The 21490-nt window shown below is 44.8% G+C and overlaps 1 protein-coding gene across 1 annotated transcript; it reads left to right on the top strand.

Moving 5' to 3' along the window:
• The first annotated feature begins 2564 nt into the window (after nucleotides 1-2564).
• On the top strand, nucleotides 2565-21490 carry SLC22A7 (solute carrier family 22 member 7). The gene is made up of 11 exons (XM_065632464.1): nucleotides 2565-2942; nucleotides 5168-5271; nucleotides 9809-9963; nucleotides 11458-11626; nucleotides 12727-12729; nucleotides 15443-15560; nucleotides 17846-17955; nucleotides 18043-18257; nucleotides 18748-18856; nucleotides 20320-20526; nucleotides 21427-21490. The coding sequence occupies exons 1-11, from the start codon at nucleotides 2565-2567 to the stop codon at nucleotides 21488-21490; spliced, it is 1632 nt and encodes a 543-aa protein (XP_065488536.1).

Below are 21490 nucleotides of genomic sequence, written 5' to 3'. Positions count from 1 at the left end.
TATTTCACGGGAGCCCGGCTGTGCTTGGGCTCACGGCTCGGCACAGCCTGCAACCAGGGCTCTTCTCTGGCCTCCCAAAGATAGCAAGCCCAAGGCACATGGAGATGCTGCCAACGTGTCTTAAGGCCAACTGGCTCTGCTGTTCCAATCAGCATGGTCCCAGCCTCTTGGAGCACAGCGACAGGCTGAGGAAGGGCAAAACCAGCATTCAGGGTTCTGCAGGGGACCTTGGGAGCCAGCACACAGTGAGGCCGTGGGCACCCACCCGGGAACCTGTAGAAAGGGAAAAGGGCCTGTACGGGAGCCCAGCTCACTCCTTTGCATGCCGCTGCGTAGCTGGCAAAGAGCCGGAATCAAAGGTGGTTGCAAACTCCCAGGTGCTTTGTGAAACTGGCCTAGTGCTGCTGGAGCTTGGGCGTGTTGCAGTTCAGCCAGGAGAAGCTCATTTGAACCTAAACTGCTCATGTCCATAAAGGGACTTTTGCTGTGTTCACAAGATTAATTTAATTGCAGTTGATGGAAGTGCGGGGCAAGGCCTTATGTGGGCATCAGTGTCTGTGCACATGGAATAGTGGTGGGATCATGCCATGGGTCAGTAAACTCTAGAGAGAGGAAACAAGTGTGCTAAGGGACCATAGAGCTCTTACCGGTGCTGGTCAGGCTATCAATAGATACTTAGCCATCTTCTCATAAGAGGATCTACACTGAGCAAACACCTCTGTTCTAGAAAGGAGGAGAAATAGAAAAGATTTTCTTAACCCCAACACAACTTGCTTTGATGGGAAGTGCTTCACTAGCAAACAAACCATGCTCGTGTTACTCAAGGGCAGGCACGTAAGCAGGGACTCTCCAGACCCTGATCCATGCCACACAATTCCATCACTTGTCTTTTGTCATTATTTCAGATCACATTTTAGAAAATACAATACATGTTGTGGCCAGAGTACTTGCTGCAAGGGAAAAGTGCCCATGCCTTGTACACAGACAAGGCGAGGGTGTTAAGGGTGTTGCAGGAAAGGGTCCTGCAGCCTTTCCAGAGTCACAGTAGAGCCTCTTTTCCCTCTGTTCTCAGTAAGAGTTTAACTGCCTGAAACTCATGCCTTTTCCTAAGCTTGCTCAGTTGTGGTGTAGGGAGTTGTGTTAGTGGAGAACTGCCAGTTGCTGCCAACCATGGAAAAGGTCATCAGCCAGCCTAGGATACCTGATGCTGCCACTTCTTTTGGATTGTTTCTGTTTCTGGCTCATGGACTAGGGCGTCTTCTGTGACTCGTGTTGGTTGTGTGAACCAAATGGTGCCAGCTCTGATGCAACATCTCCTTAGTTCCTGCATTTTCCAGGTATTGTTTTTATAAATTCTACAAAAATTCGGCAATTTTTCTGGTCCTTGCCACCCTGTGGTCAAAGCTTTTGCACAGTATGTGTGTGACGTACAACTGTGTTATACGACTTGGATGACCTTTCAGACTCTCAGATGCACTACCCATTATTCTTCTACAGTGGCTCCAGCTTGATAAAGAGCTCATTTTCTTGGTTAAGAGCATAAGAAGAGTGCAAATTCACATTAAAGACCCACCTCTTCCCGGAAAACATTCTTTGAAGCAGGCAGTGGAAGAACCATGTTGCAAGGCCTGTTCAGTGGTGGCAGCAATAGCTGGTGGCCTTGTCAGGGGCTGCACACTCAGTCCTTTCGCTGTCACATTGGTTCCCAGAGCACACCAGCACATGACTGTGACCTTACAGGAGTATGACACGGCCACTCATATGGCAGGCGCAGTCTCATAGCCTCCTTGCATGTGTTCTGGGAAAGTACTTTCTCAGGTGGAGACAGGGACTTTGGGGGAAACACAACATTTTCCAGCCTCTGGAGAACTCTGGTGAAGCAGGTGGCTCTTGCCCACAGCCTACCCTTTCTTCCTAGAGTGCTGACCTCCCTATTTATATCCATACAGAGACTAATTTCTCTTCTCTTCTGGGCACCCTCTTACCGTCTCCATACTTCCTGCTCCCAGGTCATGACTTGACACAAACCATATTAAAAACAACTAAACTGATGCACAGCAACAAGGCCTTGGTATCCCTGGGAATCCCTACACTGGGTCAGAGCCACACTCCTGGGGGCCTGTTTTAGGATCCAGCTGGGCTGGCTGGTGATCAGCTCACACTAGACAGAGTTTGTTGCAGCACCTGAGATGCTATGTGGGACTGCAAAGCTAGAAAAAACAGTGCTTTCACACAGCACTCTTCGCACAGCCTCCTTTCCTCATATGGATCTCTATCAAAAACTAAAACAGGAGGAAAGGACTCTCAAAAGAGAAGGTACCTTGTACTGGGTCCACTTGAAATGGATGTGTTTTGTGCGCACCGGAAAATTTCTTTGGCTCTACCCCAAATTAAGAGTTTCACTGTGACTTTTGCCAATCTCTCAACAAAGTCTCAAAGTCCAACAAAGTGGTTGTATGAAAAGTCATGGGAAGTTGAGCTTTAAGGACAAAGGCCGCTTTTCAAGCTCATGTTGCTGCTTCTTTGTGCATAGCTGCTCTGAATGTGCAAACTCTACAGAAAAGATGAAATTTGAAGATCTCTTGTTGGAAACTGGTGGATTTGGCAGATTCCAGATTTTAATTTTGTCTATCCTCTGCCTCCCAAGAATCAACCTTCCCATGCATTTCTTGCTTCACAATTTTCTTGCAGCTACGCCCTCTCATCACTGTGCAATTCCACACCAAGAGGCATTTGTGAACCTCACCACGGAGGAAGTTCTGCTTATCAGCATCCCCCGGGAGCCTGACGGCACTTTCAGGTCCTGTGAGATGTTCTTACAGCCTCAGTTCCACTTGCTGCTCAATTCTTCTCTGCAACCAGAAAACAACTCCATTATCCAGCACTGCAAGCATGGATGGGTCTATGACCACTCGCAGTTCACCTCCACCATCTCCACACAGGTAATGCCTACTACATCTCAGTGTTTTGAGGAGCAGATGAAGAGGTGTTTGCTGGGTGCACAGAATCAGAGGGGAATCTCTGCACTTTGATTAGCGGAAATTACTTAAAGAAGATTTCCAGGATGGGGAAGTTCTCTGAAGATCAGACTCAGCAACCAACATTTCATTATTATTTGTATTTATTATTACTTCGCTTTGATTGTTAAAAGCTAGCATTTCTCATTATAAGCATCTTATTTTTTCCAGGTGATTGAGAGACTGGTGGGAGGCAGAGGGAAGACACATACAGGATTTTCACTGCTGGGGCCACATGGCATTTGCACAGGATTAAACTCTGTTAGGATTTCATAAGAGCTTGCTACTTGCTTTCTTGATTTTTCCAAAGACTTCGTAACTTTTATTCCTTTGGCTGCCTCTCCTCACTGATCTCCAGCTTCCCCCTCTTCTCCCCAAGATCATAGTGCCTCTCTTACCACCAGTGTCTCTTGCTGTCAAGGCAAATATGCTCTCCCATGGCCTCCTGCTGAGATGCAGCATGGTGGCCAGCCATAACCTTGAGACTGCCCAAGGTCCATACCCATCAAATATTAACCACCCTCCTTCTGAAATGCTTTGCTAGGGCTGACAGTGATATCTCTGGGTGTTAACACTTTACCTTCCTTGAGCAGTTCAAATCACAGGAGGTTACAGGGAAGGGGAAAATTTGGTCAGATGAAAGGGGCATGGTTGGGTTGGAAATGATAGTGGTGGTTGTCTCAGTGAGAGCAGGGCCAAGTCTTAACTTAGAGCTGGTGCCTCCTCTCTACCACCCAACCACCCCTGTGGGCACAGAGGTGAGGGTTAGATGTACACCAGGTATGCACCTGATTTCTGCACTGTTTCAGGGAGAAAGGTGTAAAGCACCCTGGGGGAAAAGACAGCAGAGGTGCTCTGCAGCATGAATGCTGAGCATGGAGACTCATGCATCCATGGTGCTGTGGTCTCAGGACATAGTATCACAGAATCATAGAATCATTTTGGTTGAAGAAGACCCTCAAAGTCATTGAATCCAACCCTTAGCCCAACACTGTCAATAAACCACATCCCTTAAAACCTTATCTATGTGTCTTTTAAACACCTCCAAGGGTGGTGACTCAACTACTTCAGTGGACAGCCTGTTCCAATGCCTGACGACATTTTCTGTGACTAAATGTGTCCTAATATCCAATCTAAACCTCCCCTGGCGCAACCTGAGGCCATTTCCTTTCATCCTATCGCTGCTTGGGAGAAGAGACCAACACCCTCCATGCTACAACCTCCTTTCAGGTAGTTGTGGACAGCGATCAGGTCTCCCCTCAGCCTCCTTTTCTCCAGGCTGAACAGCCCCAGTTCCCTCAGCTGCTCCTCATAAGACTTGTGCTCCAGACCCCTCACCAGCTTCACTGCTCTTCTCTGAACTCTCTCCAGCACCTCAATGTCTTTCTTGTAGTGAAGAGGGCAAAACTGTTCAAGGGACCAGGGTTTTCTCTGGAGTCTTTTGCTCTTGCAGCAACAAAGGTTGCTCAAAGTCTGGCTGGCCTCATCAGAGAGGCTGCAAGGCTCGGTTGAAGATTAAATGAAGTTTTGCCAGGTTTGCACATACAGAAAACTTACTCTGCAGCTCGGCCACAGCATTCTGTAATGATTAGCCACATTTGCACCTCCAATAAAATAAAATTATGCCATCAGGAACAAGCATTTGGTCTGACTTCTCCTCTGCCCTCCTTCCTCCCTGCATGGACAACTTCAAAGGAAACTGGTCAGAGCGACAGTAACTGAATGTCAACACCACATTCCCTAAAAAAGGTTGAGGCACATCTTACAGCTCATGGCACTGCTGCACTCTGCAAATGCCCGTCTCTCCAGGGCAGTCCCAGGAGCATGGCAGAGCGACACAGGGGAGGTGAGCACCCAGGCAAGTTGAGAGCAGGAGAGGAAAAAGAGGATCTGTCCATCATGAGTGGTACCCAGGAAAGCTCTCTGATGCCCAAGAAGTGTTCACAGAAAGTGGATAGATAACTGGGAGGCCTCTGAGTTTGTAAGATGCAACTTCACATTTTTCAGGACTTCAGCACTGTCCTATGCACAGTTTAGTGCAGGATTCTACCCCTCAACCAGATTTAGCCTCTATAAATTGTAAGACACTGTGGCCGACCACCAGAGAGACTGATCTGGGAACTAAGTGTAATTTTGGCCTTGTGTTTCAGTGGGACCTCGTGTGCGAGCGGCGTGGACTTAACCAGGCGACGGCAACTTTCTTCTTCATCGGCGTCACGATAGGGGCTGTGGTATCCGGATACCTCTCAGACAGGTTTGATCCCTTTCAGGCTGTTCCTCCAGTGCTTCATTTTCATGATGAGACCTACACAACCCTGTGACCTGCAAAAGGCAAACAGAGGAGCAGAGAAAAAAGAAAACATAATAAAAAAGGGAGAGTCTAGCCTCCCACATGATAATTGGATTGAAGTTATACTGGGAAGCAATGCATTGTCTAAATGTTTCAACCAGCTGGCAGCCCACCAGAGGAGCAGCTCTGACACTGTTTAGGAGTGAGATGCATTGCAGCAGTGGCCACAACAAGGAAAACTGGAAAAATCCAGTCTGTGAGACCAATTTCAGAAAAGACAACTGCCTAAAAAAAGAGAAAGCTGGTTAAAACAAAGCCAAAATAAGAGGCTAAAAGAGTTAACTCCTTGCAACTTATATGGAAAATGGTTAAGGACATCCAAGTGAGGGGCTCAGAGCAAACGTATGCCAGATCTGGGGGAAAAAAAGTCCCCAGAAAGCAAAAACTGACTCTGTCATTACTAGAGAAGCAAGGTAAAGGAGGTTATAAGAAGCAGGGAAGGATTCCTCAACGAGGAGCTGAGGCAATGAGGAAAACAGGAAAAAAACTGCTCTCTCTGGTTATATGTCAGAATGTGATAACTTAAACCTGAAAAAAGTCTGAGTAATAACCTAGAAAGGGCATCAATTAAGAATATTTTTGCAAACAGCAGAACCAGGAAGGCCACGAGACACTACACAGTGCAGGTATAGACCCAGGATGTGCTATTCACTGTACACTATTCAGTATTTAATGTCTGAGTTTCTGGTGCAAACTGCTTCCTGAATTCCTTTCTCTTGGAGCAAAACAAGCATTACTGTACCACAGACTACAAAATCACTGCACAGCAGAGGGGAACAGTATGAAGCACTCAGGGACAGTGTGTCTTGGCTTTGTATCTAAAATGGCTTCATAGCACAGTTGGAGGCAAAGAAATTCAGAGACATGAAATGGAGCAGGACAAAATAACGCAGAAGAGAAGATCTCTGCTAGAGTAATATGAAAAAATAACTTGTTTTTCAAATGGATTGTGAGGGGGAAGAGCTAGATCAATGTGTAAAAGGAGCATCTGGAAATAAAAAGTCTGCAGACATAAATGAGTTTTTCTGTGCAGTGCAAGAATATGTAGGGGAAGGTGTTGGAGCTGGAGCTTTGAAATAAGATGATAGAAGAAGGCATGGAGAAATACACCTGGGGAATGCCAGTAAACTGCCAGGAGCAGGGAAAGGTCATCCTAGAGCTCTACAGGACCTTTGGGATGAAAAAAATGGAACGCCGTTGACATTGTGTGACCTCCACAACAGAGAACTGGGAACGAATCATGTATGACGTATCAAATCAGTTTTAAACTGGTCTGCAAAAAAGATCTTGGGAACTACATGCTAGGCAGCCTGACATCTACCTGTACCAGGTGAAATAGTAAGAAGCTACTCTGAAAGATTGAGTCAGTGGCCACATGGGTAGATATGGCATACTAGTGAAGAATCAGCAGGGTTTTGAAAGAGATTCATGCCTTACAAACATACTGGATTTCTTTGCGCTAACAGGCATGTGAACAGATAATATACCATGCACATTGATTTCAAGAAGTTTCCTTACCAAAGGCTCCTAAAGAAACTGAGCTGCCCTAGGATAAGAAGGAAGGTCTCTGCATAACTAGATAATAGATTAAAAGCCTGGAAGAAGAAAGGAGATATAAGTGTTCAGGTGTGACAACAGAGGGAGACCTGTGGGGACCTGTGCGTGGATTTGTGAGCTTTTCAGCACATTCCTAAATTATCTGGTAAAGGAAAGAGTGGGGAGGTGATGCTGAGTGACCAGGCTGGTAGACATGAGATCTGAGTGTGGAGAACTGCAGAAGGCACTTAAAGAGCTCTGTGACTGGATGGGAGCATCAAAAGTCAAAATTACAGGGTAGATTAATCTAAAAGAAAGAAACAAATTTAAATTCTCATTTTAAATGAAGGCCTCTGAGTTGACCATAGCTGCTCAGGAGCAAGACTTTGGGGTTATGACACCCCAAGGCAAACATACATTCAGCAATGAGTAGTGTTTGGGAAAGCAAATGGAAAAATAAGAATCATTAGGAAATGAATATAAAATTAAATATAACATCACTATGCTGCAACATGTAAATTCATGGTGACCCCACACCTTCAATACCATGTGCAGTTTTGATTTTCTTTCACCCTCCTTCCCTATCTCAAAAGGACAGAGACGGAGAAAATTTGGAGAATCTCAGGAAAAAAAGACTAAGTTATGTCTTGATTTTCAATCAGTCAGACCAGGACCCTTCAATCTGCTAAACTGGCAGCCAAGGAGGGTTTGACATCCAGCTGTGCCCTCATGAGCAGCCTGGAGCAAAGCTGACTGTGCGCTGCCCACCTGAGCTCCCTGGCCACAGGGCCAGCAGGTCACATCAGGGCAGTGCACCCAGTAAATTTGTAGTAAATCTGGCAGATCTTTTCAACCTCAGGTGTCATGCCTCCCTATCTTCCCTAAGACCTCTTAAAAGCTAACAGAGAAGAGGTCCCACTTCTTTGTGCTAACAGTAATGCAGAGATTTCACCTCTAGTGCTCCAGGGTGAAACTATTTGGTCCTGGCATTTTGCTACAGTTTGGGTTCATTTTGTTTTAAGTCTCTACAGACATTTGGCTTTGAGAACAAATTTGACAAATTTCACTCTAGTAAACCCTTCAACAACCTTCACTCTGAACATATAGACCAAATTTGAAGGGGAAGAGCTTTGAAATGGGGTCCATCTATTTGAAATACCCTGTATATGCAAATATGTATTGTTTCTTTATTGTCTGCTTTTTTCCAAACACTCCTTTTATACCTTGTCCTTGTGCTGAAATGGCTATATGATGCTTTGGCAGACTTCCAGACTGGAATATTTATGAAATGGCTTTTTATTAATTTTCACACTTGTGCAGTTTGCTCCTTTTGTTTTATTTACTACATTTAATCTTTCTGATGTTGTGCTTTCCAGCCTTTCCCCTTGAAGATAATTTTAACTGCATTATTTCTAGCAGCATCCCTGTAGCCTGCAGTTCAATCCTGCCAGCTCACATCTTGTTTCCCTAGCAGGCAGCATGAATTTGCTGAGAGAGTCTAGTAATGGGTCCATAAATACCTGCCTTGCACCCTGCAGGGAATCTTATGGTTTTTTCTTACTGTATTTTCAAGAAATATCTTCATTTAAAAAAATGTGTTTTTTCTTAGGCAGTTACCCTATAGGAAACCAAATCCAGTTCTTGTGCATTACTGTGTTTGCTGTTCTGACCCAGGGGCATTATAATGACTTTTGCAAACTGGCTCTGCTTAGATTTCAAAGCAAATCCAGCAAACTGCCTGGGCCCAAGCCACAGGTTGTTTTTTTCTCCAGGAGATTCATTAACTAGTTGCTGCATTAAGTCATTTATGACGATTTTCAGGACTGTAATTGTGGCATTATATCCCAGCACAACACTTTTTATCCCTGGAGAAATCATTCTTGCCACCATCCTTCTCAGGTGGCCACTAAGAGAGCCCTAATGCCAGATATTTAGATTTTCATAGGTTGTGTAGAAATACATACACACATATTCCTCTCTGTATGTGTGTGTACATGTGCATTTGTGTGTAGTAGATTTTCTGCATTTCTCCACACTCTCCACCCAGGACTCTACACCAGGGGTAAGATGATCCTACAACTTCCAAAACCCTTGGGGAACGACCCCCTAGCAGATTCCTCATAGACCCCTTAGGACATCAGGGCTATTTGCATGTGTGGGCTGACAACTGTAAATCCTGATATTTTCCTTTGAGATCTTTGTTTTCCTTCCAAGGATCCAGGTGAAAGTGTCATGGTTCTCTGTCCTCCTTGAGACAGGTGGCAGTGGCTGGCGCTGAGTGATCTATGGGAGGAAGACGTGCTGAGACACGTGTGGGGATATCCAGAGGGGTTCCAGAGGAGGCCACAAAAATGATCGGAGGACTGGAACACCTCTCCTATGAGAACAGGTTGAGAGAGTTGGGGTTGTTCAGCCTGGAGAAGGCTCCAGGGAGACCTTATTGCGGCCTTTCAGTACTTAAAAGGTGCCTATAAGAAAGATGGAGACAGACTTTTTAGCAGGGCCTGTTGTGACAGGACAAGGGGTAATGGTTTTAAACTAGAGGAGACTTCCAGGCTAGACATGAGAAAGACAATTTTTTACAATAAGGGTGGTAAAATACTGGAATAAGTTGCCCAGAGAGGTGATAGATGCCCCATTCCTGGAGACATTCAAGGCCAGGCTGGACAAGGCTCTGAGCAACATGATCTAGTTGAAGATGTCCTTGCCCATTGCAGGGGGGTTGGACTAGATGACCAGCTATATCCAGAGCCATTTCCTCCTCTCTGGGGCTTTGTATCTTGCACTCTTTGTAGACTAGAAAATATTTTCATTTTCCCTTCTTGAGCCCCTGGTTTGCCCCACTTTAAACCCTGCTCCTGGGACAGATTTCCAGCCACTGTAACTCAGTCTGTACTTATGGCAGGTTTGGACGGAAAGCCATGCTTCTGCTCTCACTTCTGTGCTCTGCTGTATTTGGGATGCTGAGTGCTGCCTCCGTCTCCTACAGCATGCTGGCCATCACAAGGACCCTCACTGGGGTGGCTCTGAGCGGTGTCTCTCTTATTGTATTGCCTTTGGGTAAGTATGTGGGGGGTGTGTGGGAGCCCAGTTGTAGAGGGGGACTTCTGACAGGCAGTGTCTACCAGACAGGGACATGTCTACCAGACAGGACAGAGCAAGTAGGAACAGGCATTTGGAAATTGTTATGCATGCAATTTCACTACAGACATCCAGAAGAACATCCCTCTTGCAAAGATCCAAGAATTGCAGTTTTCTGTTAGTCTAATTAATGCCTTAATGGTCTACTCAAAATATAACAACTACTTATTATTGCTTCTGTTGCAACATTAACACTTGCAGCCCATGCTACGCAATTCCTTTAAGGATCATCAGTAGCACAATAAAAGCCACAGACCGAAGTATCTACCCCTTTCCTCTCATGCTGAGATCTCACCCTTCAAACACTCCACTGAGAAAATTCATCAGCATTGCCATGTCCTCAGCAGGAGGAGGATGGCGTGTCATTTGCAGGGCATTTCTACCTCCCCAGTCTTGAGTTTGTTTACAGTTGTTTTCATATGTGCCCAATCTTTATTTTTAGAAGAGGTGAGGGGAAAGAACCACACATACACACACACACACAAAAAAAACCAAACCCAAAAAACACCCCCCCACACACAAAAAAAACAACCACCCCAGAGCTAGGCAAAACTGAAGCTGAAAAATTTAGGTAATTATATAATCAAAACAAGCTCCAAAATTCAGTGTACCACACAGAGCTCTGGATTAGTTTTGTAGATACAGTTGGGACATACTAGGCAAGGCTCATTGTACCCAAGAGCAAGTTGTGGGTGCAGTAAAATTTTCCAGGATTTTTGCAGATACAGCCAAAATCAAGCTAAAATGGCTTCAGTACTGGAAAAGTCCACACAAGACCTGACAAATCCCAAGGCCTGCTATGGTTTTTTGTTGTTATAAACGTTGATGCCTGCAAGACCAAGTAGAGCTTGGGAGAGACATTTCTGATTTTTAGAGGTTGTAGGAAGATGACCAGAGCTATGGAGGAAAACTGGCTTCCAGTTCACACACAAAAACAAGGAGACCACCATCTATTCTGGCTTTACATGTGCATTAGTATCTACTCCAGGTAGATTCCACATGAATGACAATTCATCTTAAGAGATTTCTTCAATCTGGAATAATGAACGAGCAGAGGAATGGGAAACTGTGCAGGCAAGATTTTTAGGGAAAAAAATCTGTTTGATGAAGAAGACTATTTGAATGCTACTGAATAGGATTTTAAAAAAGTATCACCTGAGGTGTTTTTAACATTGTTTCTTACTATATGTCCAGTATTTCTTATTTAGGGCTTTATTTTAGTTGCTTACAGCTTTGCAAGAGGCTAAGTATTGCAGATGAACATTTTTAAAGTGCCAAATGTTGGTCAAACAGTGGAATTCTCCTGGAGATGACCAGGGACATTACCTCATTTTGCTTTTGTTAAAAAGCCCTGCAGACCCTTTTCTGGAGAAGTCCTCTGTATCCCAGCTGAACACTGCCTCCCTCTTGCAGGGATGGAGTGGGTGGACACACAGCACCGCACCTTCTCTGGGATCCTGACTAGCATCTTCTGGAGCATTGGGAACATGCTGCTGGCCATGGTGGCATATTTGGTGCGAGAATGGCACTGGTTATTAGCAGCCGTAACGGGACCCTGTCTTCTGAGCTTTGTCTGCCTGTGGTGAGTGCACTGACCTGCAGCCAGATGGTTGGTGGGGATGGGAGCGGGCTGGGATTTGCCTCCTCTGCTCTGAGAGCATAACAAACGTTGCATAACTAATCACAGCATCACAGAATCACAAAATGGTTGGGGTTGGAAGGTACCTCTGGAGATCATCTAGTCCAACCCATCTGCTAAAGAATGTTCACCTACAGCAGATCACACAGGAATGAGACTAGGCTTGTTTTGAATGTCTCCAGAGAAGGCAATGCCACAACCTCTCTGGGCAGCCCATTCCGGTGCTTCGTCATCCTCAAAGTGAAGAAGTTTCTCCTTGTGTTTAGATGGAACATCCTATGCTTCAGTCTGTGCCCGTTGCCCCTCATCCTATCGTTGGGCACCACTGAAAAGAGTCTGGTCCCATCCTCTTGACACTGACCCTCAAGATATTTATGAGCATGAATAAGGTCACCTCTCAGTCTTCTCTTCTCCAGGCTGAAGAGACCACCTCTTTCAGTCTTTTTTCATAAGAAAGATGTTCCAGACCACTAATTAGATTTGTAGGTCTCCGCTGGATTCCCTTCAGTAATTCCTTGTCCTTCTTAAACTGCGGAGCCCAGAACTGGACACAGTAGTCCAGATGTGGCCTCACCAGGGCAGAGTAGAGGGGGAGGAGAACCCCTCTTGACCTACTGGTCACGCTCTTCCTAATAGACCCCAGGACACCATTGGCCTTCATGACCTTAAGGGCACACTGCCGGCTCATAGTCAGCCTGTTTTCCACCAGGACTCTCGAGCCCTTCTCCGCAATGCTGCTTTCCAACAGGTCCTCATCCTAGAATCGGATTCAGCAACCTGAAGAAGAGCAGGGCTCATCTGTGTCCTGCCCTTGGATTGCCCAGGTGTGGCAGCTCTTCAAAAATTGAGTGGCTTGGGTTTCATTTCCTCACCTCCAACAAGGCCAGGAGCCAAGGTCTCACCACAGCTTTGGGGACAAGGAGAAGGCAGGACTGGGGCTGAGACCAGGCATTTGTGGGACAGGTTGCATTTCTGTCCTCACCTCATTGGGGAGGTTACCTTTGTCACCAGTTTTTCCATATGAGCCAATGACATCTGCAAAGCAGGTCAGGAGCATTTACCTCTGCACTTTCCATTGCCATTCTCAGCTGTGTATCCATCCTGATGGACGAAATACATTCTCTTTCTGTCGGCTATTTCCCTCCTGTAGCTGTATTTAAGAAATACCTGACATCTCCTAAGCCTTACAATGGGAGAGGGTTCATTTAATCAAAGAAACTGATTTTCCTTTTTTTTTTTCCATGTAGTAACATAGACTAGAACAAAGGGTTGATTCACTGATCCTGTGACTGTAATGTGAAGTGTACTGGATCAACCTATTTGATGATCCAAAGCAGTCCTTTGTATAAGAAGCTCCATTTCCTGGATGGGCAAAAGTCCTGTGTTGAAATAAGCATGCAGGTATTCCCACAATTGCCTCTTTGAAAACATTCAGAAATGGGGGTCTGAGGTGTCCCCTACCTTATGGTGGTTGTTTAGTGCCTCTTGGACAATGGTGTGGTGCTGGACCACACTGCAAAAATCACAGACGTGACTCTCAGGTCAATGAGTAGCTCTTGCTGGAAACCATGCAGAATAAGCTCTGATTGTTAGACACACAGGCCCCAAAATTATATGCATAATTGCTGAACATAAAGAGTGATATCTGAATGCTAAAAGTGCCTTTCAGCTGCCGTCACATAAGCTTCCAGAGACTATGATTTTCCTGCTTCCTAAGTCTGTCCATCAGCATGAAGCAGTAGGTTAAATAGCTGCACAGATCTAGCACAAAAATCTTAAATAATACTTATGAAAAATGGGATTATTAACTGATGTTGTTAATCAATGGCTCAAAAAGGATATGTGGTTTCACTGGTGATGAGGGTTTTCTGGCAAAAGTAACAGCTGATATTTCACTGATCAAGTACAATACAACAAAAATATGTGTTCTGCTGACTTTTTTAGTTTGAGTTGTTTTGCTGTTCTTCTCGGAAGACAAGCCATAAAAAATTGAGTCCTGGGAAGTGCTGAAATTCACAGATTCATTTGGATCCACCTTTTCCACAACAGCTGTTGGTTTTTTTTTTTCTCTTATGTTAATGCCTTTAATGGAGATTAGTTCTCCAACAAATCATACTGTAGTCTGATCAAACTTCAAGCACCCAAGAGGTGGATAATTAGAAGTCCCTGAAGTGTGGAATCAAAATCTAATTTAGCACACTTTGTAGATATTGTTGACACAATGTCAGAACTGAGTTAAGACTTTAGACAACCAAAAGACATAATATTATACTCTGGGGATGGTGGCAATAAGTGCAAAATGTCATCTTTCATTCTTTATATTTCCCAAGGTTCACTGGGTGCATTATGGGAAAGGGTCAAAAAACTTTCCAGAAAAACAGTTCTGCAAATGTTTTTTATCTACACATTCTTTTGAGCTACTGCTTGAATAGTGACAGCAGTTGTTTGTTAGTTTTATTGTAATCTGACTTAGGGCACATTAATCACCAACAGCTTACAGGGATCTGGTCTTGGGCTGCTCCAGTGGGAGACTCCAGTGAGAGATTTTGACAACTGTGTGACCTCAGTAGACATCATACCCACATACTTCTTCAAGGTTGTAAGTCTTTCCACTGACTGAAAGTCTCCTCTCAGGGGACAGACTTGGGTAGCAGAAGGTAACCACTGTGGGAAATCTCCAATGTCTTCTAGACCCTCATCCTGACAGCTTCTGGCCTGGGAAGCTTTGGGCCAAACAGGGTCATGTAGCGATGAATTGCAACCAGATGTGAGATGAGAAAGAAGTCCAAGGAGAGGGAGTGGCAGATGCTAGTTTATGACAAGTGCTGGGTCTTTTGCTGGAATAGACAGAAAAATAAAAGTCACAGAACTCCTACCCTACACAAGTCTGCTAAGCAGATCTCTCTAGAGTTGCCACTTAGCTCTACAGCAGCTCAATGAGTAACATAGATACTTCCCTGGAGGTCACAGCCACAATGATTTAGGCCCCAGCTGACTGTCTTGTGCAGAAGGCTTTGATTATCGTGAAAAACAAATAATTTTAGCAATTAACAAAGTAAGTATAGAGCCCATTAAATCCTTTCTACATAGTAATTTTTTATATCACGGAATCATAGAATGGTTTGGGATGGAAGGCACTATAAAGATCATCTAGTTCCGAGCCCCCTGCCATGGGCAGGGACACCTTTCACCAGACCAGGTTGCTCAAAGCCCCATCCAACCTGGCCTTGAACACTTCCAGGGATGGGGCTTCCACAGCTTCTCTGGGCAGCCTGTTCCAGTGCCTCACCACCTTCATGGCAAATAATTTATTTCTTATATCTAATCTAAATCTACCATCTTTTAGTTTAAAGCAATTATCCCTTGTCCTGTAATTACACATCCTTGTAATAAGTGCCTCTCCAGCTTTCCCTTTTGGTACCAGACAAAGTTTAAAGAGTTCCAAAAAGCATGAAACACTCTGAGCCAATTTTAATTGAGGAGTGTTTGCAATTTCAACCTGCTTAGAAAATTCAAGCTTTGATCAAAGATCTCATGATAAAAATTTTGGCTAGACATACTTCAGTTAGCAGACTGTACTCCTTTAAGGGTAGAAGAGCATGGGTGTCCCATTACTCTTATTACCATGCACCTCATCTGCTATTTTTAGCTGGGGTTGAAGTCTCATAGAGGAGACTCTCTCTCTTTGGCCAGGGCCATGCATGTGGGGTGGAAAACATGGAGCACCAACAGGAGCACTGTATTCTCTCCTCACACCAGGTGGGTCCCTGAGTCTGCCCGGTGGCTCATTGCCAACAACAAAGTGAAACAAGCTCACAGGCATCTGCTTAGATGTGCAAGAATGAACGGAAGGAAAGACTTCGTTGTCTCACCCGAGGTGAGGAACTGAAGATATAGAGACATGTTCTTCCTCTCCAATTTTCTTTCTCTCCACTTCTATTTGATATCTGAAGCAATGGTCACCTTGCAGTGTGAACTGTGTGGCACTGTGGTCCACAGGGTGCCATGCTCCATTTTACTCTAGAAAGCAGCTACATCCACTCCTAAAGAGGAAACAGCAGCTCAGCTCCCAAAGGCCAGAAATTCCCTTCATTAGGTGGAGTGTCTTTCCATTCATTATTGCCATGAAAAGTATTAAAATGTTCTTGACCCTAGGTTTCCTGTAGCATAGTCTCAGACGTCTGTGCTTAAAAAATATAATTTAATAAAAAATGTAAAAAGCAAGTTACAGCAAAGAAACAGTCTGGACTGGGTGCCTCTCAAGGGAAGGGACTCTGAGACAAAAGAGGCTTGGGCTTTTAAACCCATAGTTTCCTCCCAGGATTTGACCAGGACCCAGCTCCCAGGCTGAAACTTGTAAGCTGCCAACTCTAATGGCGGAGTTTGTCCTGCAAGCCCTTGGTGCCTGAGAGAAGATAGAAAAGTATACAGTTTTTGAGAAACATATCCTTAGTTTCAAACTGTCTGGGTCCATTCATTATTTCTGCCTAGGTATGGTAGCCCAAAGAGCATTTCATAAGGTGAAACTCCTATATCCTTGTAAGAAGCAGTTCTGATTCTCAAAAAGGCTATAGATAGACATCTAGTCCAAGATAATCTAGTTTCTAATACTAATTTTGCCAATTGCTTCTTTAAGGTCTGGTTCATCCTTTAGACTTTTCCAGATGAAGGGGGATGCCAGGGGGTGTGAAAATCCCAAGATATCTCCAGACTGTCCATTAGTCTTTGCAGTACCTTTGAGGTAAAATGTCCCCCTTGGTCTGAGTCTATTTTTTCCACTATTCCATATCTAGGAATAATTTGTTCTAAAAATCACTTTTGCTACCACTACCACCATGGCAATGCTCAGAGGGAAAGCTCTTACCCACCTGGTAAGGTGATCTACCAACACCAACAAATATTTAATTCACTCAACTGCAGGTAATTCCGTGAAATCAACTTGAATATTTTGAAAGAGTTGTAAACTTGGACTCTGCCCTCCTGCAGGCTGCTTTCTAAGTGCCTTTTTATTTACTTTTTTACAAACCATACATCTTTCACAAATTTGCTTGGCTATAGTATAAATTCCAGTACACCCATATTTTCATAACATTATGTCACACATTGCTTGTGTTCCCCAGTGACCCTCCTGATGTAAAATTGCTAATACCTCCCCCATGGTGTGCTTATTTAACATTTCTCTACCATCTGGAAGTACCCATTTCCCATTCTGTTCCCTGGCTCCTAATTCTTGGAGGACTTCTTTTTCTTTTTCATTGAAAACTGGGCCAGGACCTCAGGCATAAGATAATTTATATTTATTACTTCAGGTTTTAAGGCTGCTTCTCAGGTCATTTCACCTGCTAAGCGATTTCCCCTGACGCAAAAGGAGTTTCCTCCCGATGTCCATTAACGTGTTCTACAGCCACCTCTATTGGTGACATCAGGTTACTTAACACTTGTCCAACTAGTTCTTCATGAACCAATTATTTCCCTTTGCTATTAATAAGACCCCGTTCTTCCCAAATTTTCCCAGCTAGCTTAGGTATAGCTGCCTGCATTGCAGACCTACAGTTGTGTGAATCTCTTTCATCTCAGCCAGTGAGTAGAACTTACCAACTCTCTTGGTACTTACCCCTAATTCAGCTGCTGAAAGACTTTGTGAACAAGCACTCTTTTCTTCCTTATGGGCAGGGCTCACTTCTCATTGCCTGACTGTTTCACATATTCTGTATTTATATAAACAGATGTATAACTAATCACACTTCATATAAATGCACTCAGAATAAAGCATGCACCTCACTGTTAGCTCCTGCCTGTGACCTGACACAATGGCAGACAACCACAAGGGGAAGAGGCTGGAACTGGTCAATACTGACTTTGTTAACACCATGATCTGCCATTTTTCTGCAACCCTTCCTGCCACGTGGGGTATGTCGGTAAGGCAGGAGAAGGGGCCATGGAAAGAAAAAGAGCTCTAAAACAGTAGGCAATTTATAAAGTTGTAGGAAGACATGCCTCTGATAATGTATGCCCAGAGAATGGTTCTGCAATAAGAACATATGGAAAATGCAAGGTGGAGCTGGAAATGGCAAGGGCACAGGCCTCAGCCTGTCTAAGGTTTCATGTCTGTTTCCTGAATGTACAGCAGCTGAGCTATTTCCTTCTTTCCACCTCTCCCAGGCCCTCAGAAAGATGGCAACAGACAAAAAGCCAGGAGAGAGTTACTCCTACATCAGCTTGTTCAGAACACCAGTTCTGCGGAAGATCTCTCTGTGTTCTGGGTCTGTCTGGTAAGCAGTGTCACTTTGCATAGGGAATCTGTCCTGCAGTTCCCCATCTCGATTTCCCTAATCCCCATCTCCACACACTCCTTGCAGGTTTGGTGTTGCCTTCTCTTATTATGGCATGAGCATGAACCTAACTGGCTTTGGGCTCAACATGTATCTCTCCCAGTTTGTCTTTGGCATCATTGAGATTCCAGCTAAGATGATGATGTATGTGCTGGTGAATAGAGTTGGACGACGGCAGAGTCAGGCGTGGACACTCATCCTGACCGGAATATGCATAGGGGCCAACGTCATCATTCCCAAGTGTAAGCCACCCTTCTGCTATATGCAGTAGATGCTAAAGGGGAATTTCCATTCTGTGCGGTGCTAGAGAAGGAGAACAGCAGATCTTGTCCATAGGCAACTCTGTATGAAGGTGTTCTCCTCCTAGAAGAGCAACTGTGGAACAAGGTTGCTAATGTGGGCTAGCCCTAATATCTGGTAGAAACAAATAGTCTTTAGTCATTGTGTCTCATAAGGGTCCACTGATGGCAAGGTGAAGTGCTTATCTTTATTATAGACATTGTCCAATAGGAAATGTTGGGACTTATTCTTTCATCAGTTTAGCTCCCAATTGGGCTAATGGTTGCCAAACTTACTGAACCAGACTTTGGAGACAACAGCTCCAGGACTATGAAGCTCCTTGTTTTGTCTATAAGAGCATTGAACCTTCTTTCTTGTACCTGAGGCCACAAGAATCTTCTTCCTAGAGGCTGCTTTTGATCATTGTCATAAATGCCTTTTCTCTCCTCCTAGCCTTCACCTCCTTGCGCTCTGTAATAGCCGTTATGGGCAAAGGTTTATCAGAAGCTGCATTCACTACTGTCTTCTTGTACACCTCTGAGCTCTACCCCACCGTCCTGAGGTAAGAGATGCCATTTGCCTGGGTACACAACCAGAACCTCAGTGGGATGTCATCCTCAGGCCTTCCACATCCACACAGCAGGATGTGCTGCTGAGTAGACTGCAGGACTGATGCCTTCCTTGACTCTAGAAGCAGCAGGTTCTAGGGATTACACATACTCACAAGAAAGCTACACTTTTTTTACCTGAGTTTTATGTGGTTAAGTTACGTTGATAGAAAGATGTATTGAAAAGAGAGGAATATTCCATGTGGAAAGATTTTTGAACTCCATAAGGCACCTGTGCTTAGTAAAGTCTCAGTTCCCTGTGATAATCTGCCAGTAACTGTTAAAAGACCCCAGAAATAATAATTTGAAATGTCAAGTTTTATAAGGGAGACATACTTCTATGTGTTTGAAAGTCTTCTGAACATCAAATTATATTAAAACAGGAATTAACTAGCCTTTCAGGAGGAAAAAGAGGGCTTATTTGAAATATCTGGCTAACTGTGACATAAAACCAGATTTACCATCGGCATAATTCGGCATATAGCTAACACTCATGAATGGAATCGTCCCACTGTTTGGTTTGGTTTGGTTTGGTTTTTTGTGAAAGTCTGAAAACACCCTCATGGATAACAGCAGGGTTTGTGGCTTACTCCACCTCTGTCCCTCCCTGCCCAGAGTACCCTTCTTTGCCATATAGTCCTTTAACTTCCACTGGTCTGTTGTACGTGGGTAATGATGCATATTTAAACTGGAGTGGGCACACTGATCTGCTCTTTTCTTCTCAGATGTTTCTTTCTTTACGTGCTCAAAGAGATTGACAAGTAAACACAAAAACGTAGGTTCCTTCTGCAGTACTTTGCATATGCACAAGTAGGTCCTCAAATCCCTGTTGTCAGTGTGAAATGCTACCAGCACCTGAAAATTAGTAAGTGGAATAGGTCCCAAGTCTTATTATTGGCCTCTTCTCTGTGCTCTCTCAGGCTTACAGCTATAGCAGGATCAGAACTCTCTCTACTGCATGCCACCTGCCTAGAAGTACCTGGGAGAAGGAGAGACTGAGGTTTGCTCTCAGCAGATCGGAGGACTTACTAGGTGATGGGTAGAAAATGCACTTGGGGTTTTAGACATTAAAAGCAGAAACAAGTTTAGAGCAGGTATTTTTCGTGTGTAACTGTAGATTCTTTCTCATAATAGACACAAATGTATTTCTCACAGCAGCTGTGGTTGCTGTCTGGGAAATATATAATTGGAGAAATACAAGAAGAAAGAAAACAAACCAAAAAAACCCAAACCAAACCAAAACAACAACCTAGGAAAAGCCTGGCAGAGGAAAAACCTGAGAGGAAAAAGACCTCAGCACTCAGAGAAAAATAATGGGAAAGGTCAGAGGGTCTGCATTTTTTCCCAAGGTCTGATATAAAAGAAGTACCTATCTCTCATGGTGGTCTGCACCACCATGGTGTCCTACCTTTTCCAGGCAGAATGGGATGGGGTACACCTGCTTCATGGCACGCATCGGCGGGGCTTTGGCCCCCCTTGTGTTTCTGCTGGATGAGGTATGGAGGTCTCTGCCTGAGGTGACGTACTGTGGCGTAGCAGTGTGCTGCGGGTCAGTGGCCTTCCTGCTCCCGGAGACGCTCAACATGCGCCTGCCTGAGGGCATCGAGGACATCGAGAAAACACAGTAAGTCAGCTCCATCCTGCCCTGCACACATAGTCTGTCAAAAGAGGCAGGGGAACATCCTTCTCTGCTGCCTGTAATTCCCTGCCTGTGGGTGGCAGCAGAAGAGGGAGAGCCCAGTGGGTATCTGGGCTGTCAGACTTCCTGCTCTTCTGTCCAGCAGCCCAAATGTGCCTTCTTGGCACGTCTTGGCTTGGGGAAGAGTGGCTACAAAGCTGCCTGGAAGCAAAGGACCTACGGCTGTTGGTCAACAGCAGCTGAACATGAGCCAGCAGTGTGCCCAGGTGGCAAAAAAGGTGAACAGCATCCTGGCTTGTATCAATAATAGTGTGGCCAGCAGGATTAGGAAAGTGATCTTCCCCCTGTACTCAGCACTGGTGACACTGCGCCTCGAATACTGTGTTCAGTTTTGGGCCCCTCACTACAAGAAAGATATTGAGGTACTAAAGAGAGTTCAGAGGAGGGTGATGAAGGTGGTGAAGGGTCTGGAGCACAAGTCTTATGAGGAGCGGCAGAGGGAACTGGGGCTGTTTAGCCTGGAGAAAAGGAGGCTGAGGGGAAACCTTATCGCTGTCTACAACTACCTGAAAGGAGGTTGTAGCATGGAGGGTGTTGGTCTCTTCTCCCAAGTAGCAAGTGATAGGATGAGAGGAAATGGCCTCAAGTTGCACCAGGGGAGGTTCAGATTGGATATTAGGAAACATTTCTTCCTGGAAAGGGTTGTCAGGCATTGGAACAGGATGCCCAGGGAAGTGGTGGAGTCACGATCCCTGAAGGTGTTTAAAAGATACATAGATGAGATTCTTAGGGACATGGTTTAGCGCTAGAGTTAGGTTAACAGTTGGACTTGAGGGTCTCTTCCAACCAAAATGATTCTATGATTCTATGATTCTTTTCTTCCAGAGTGAAAGGGCCTCCACAAATCAGCGCTCCTGAGGGCATGCCGCTACAGTCTCTGCTGAAGTGA

The sequence above is a fragment of the Caloenas nicobarica genome, chromosome 3 (genome assembly GCF_036013445.1).
Source record: "Caloenas nicobarica isolate bCalNic1 chromosome 3, bCalNic1.hap1, whole genome shotgun sequence".
Classification (NCBI taxonomy): Eukaryota; Metazoa; Chordata; class Aves; order Columbiformes; family Columbidae; genus Caloenas; species Caloenas nicobarica.
Note: the sequence above shows the minus strand (reverse complement) of the source record. Positions and strands in the feature narration are given on the sequence as shown.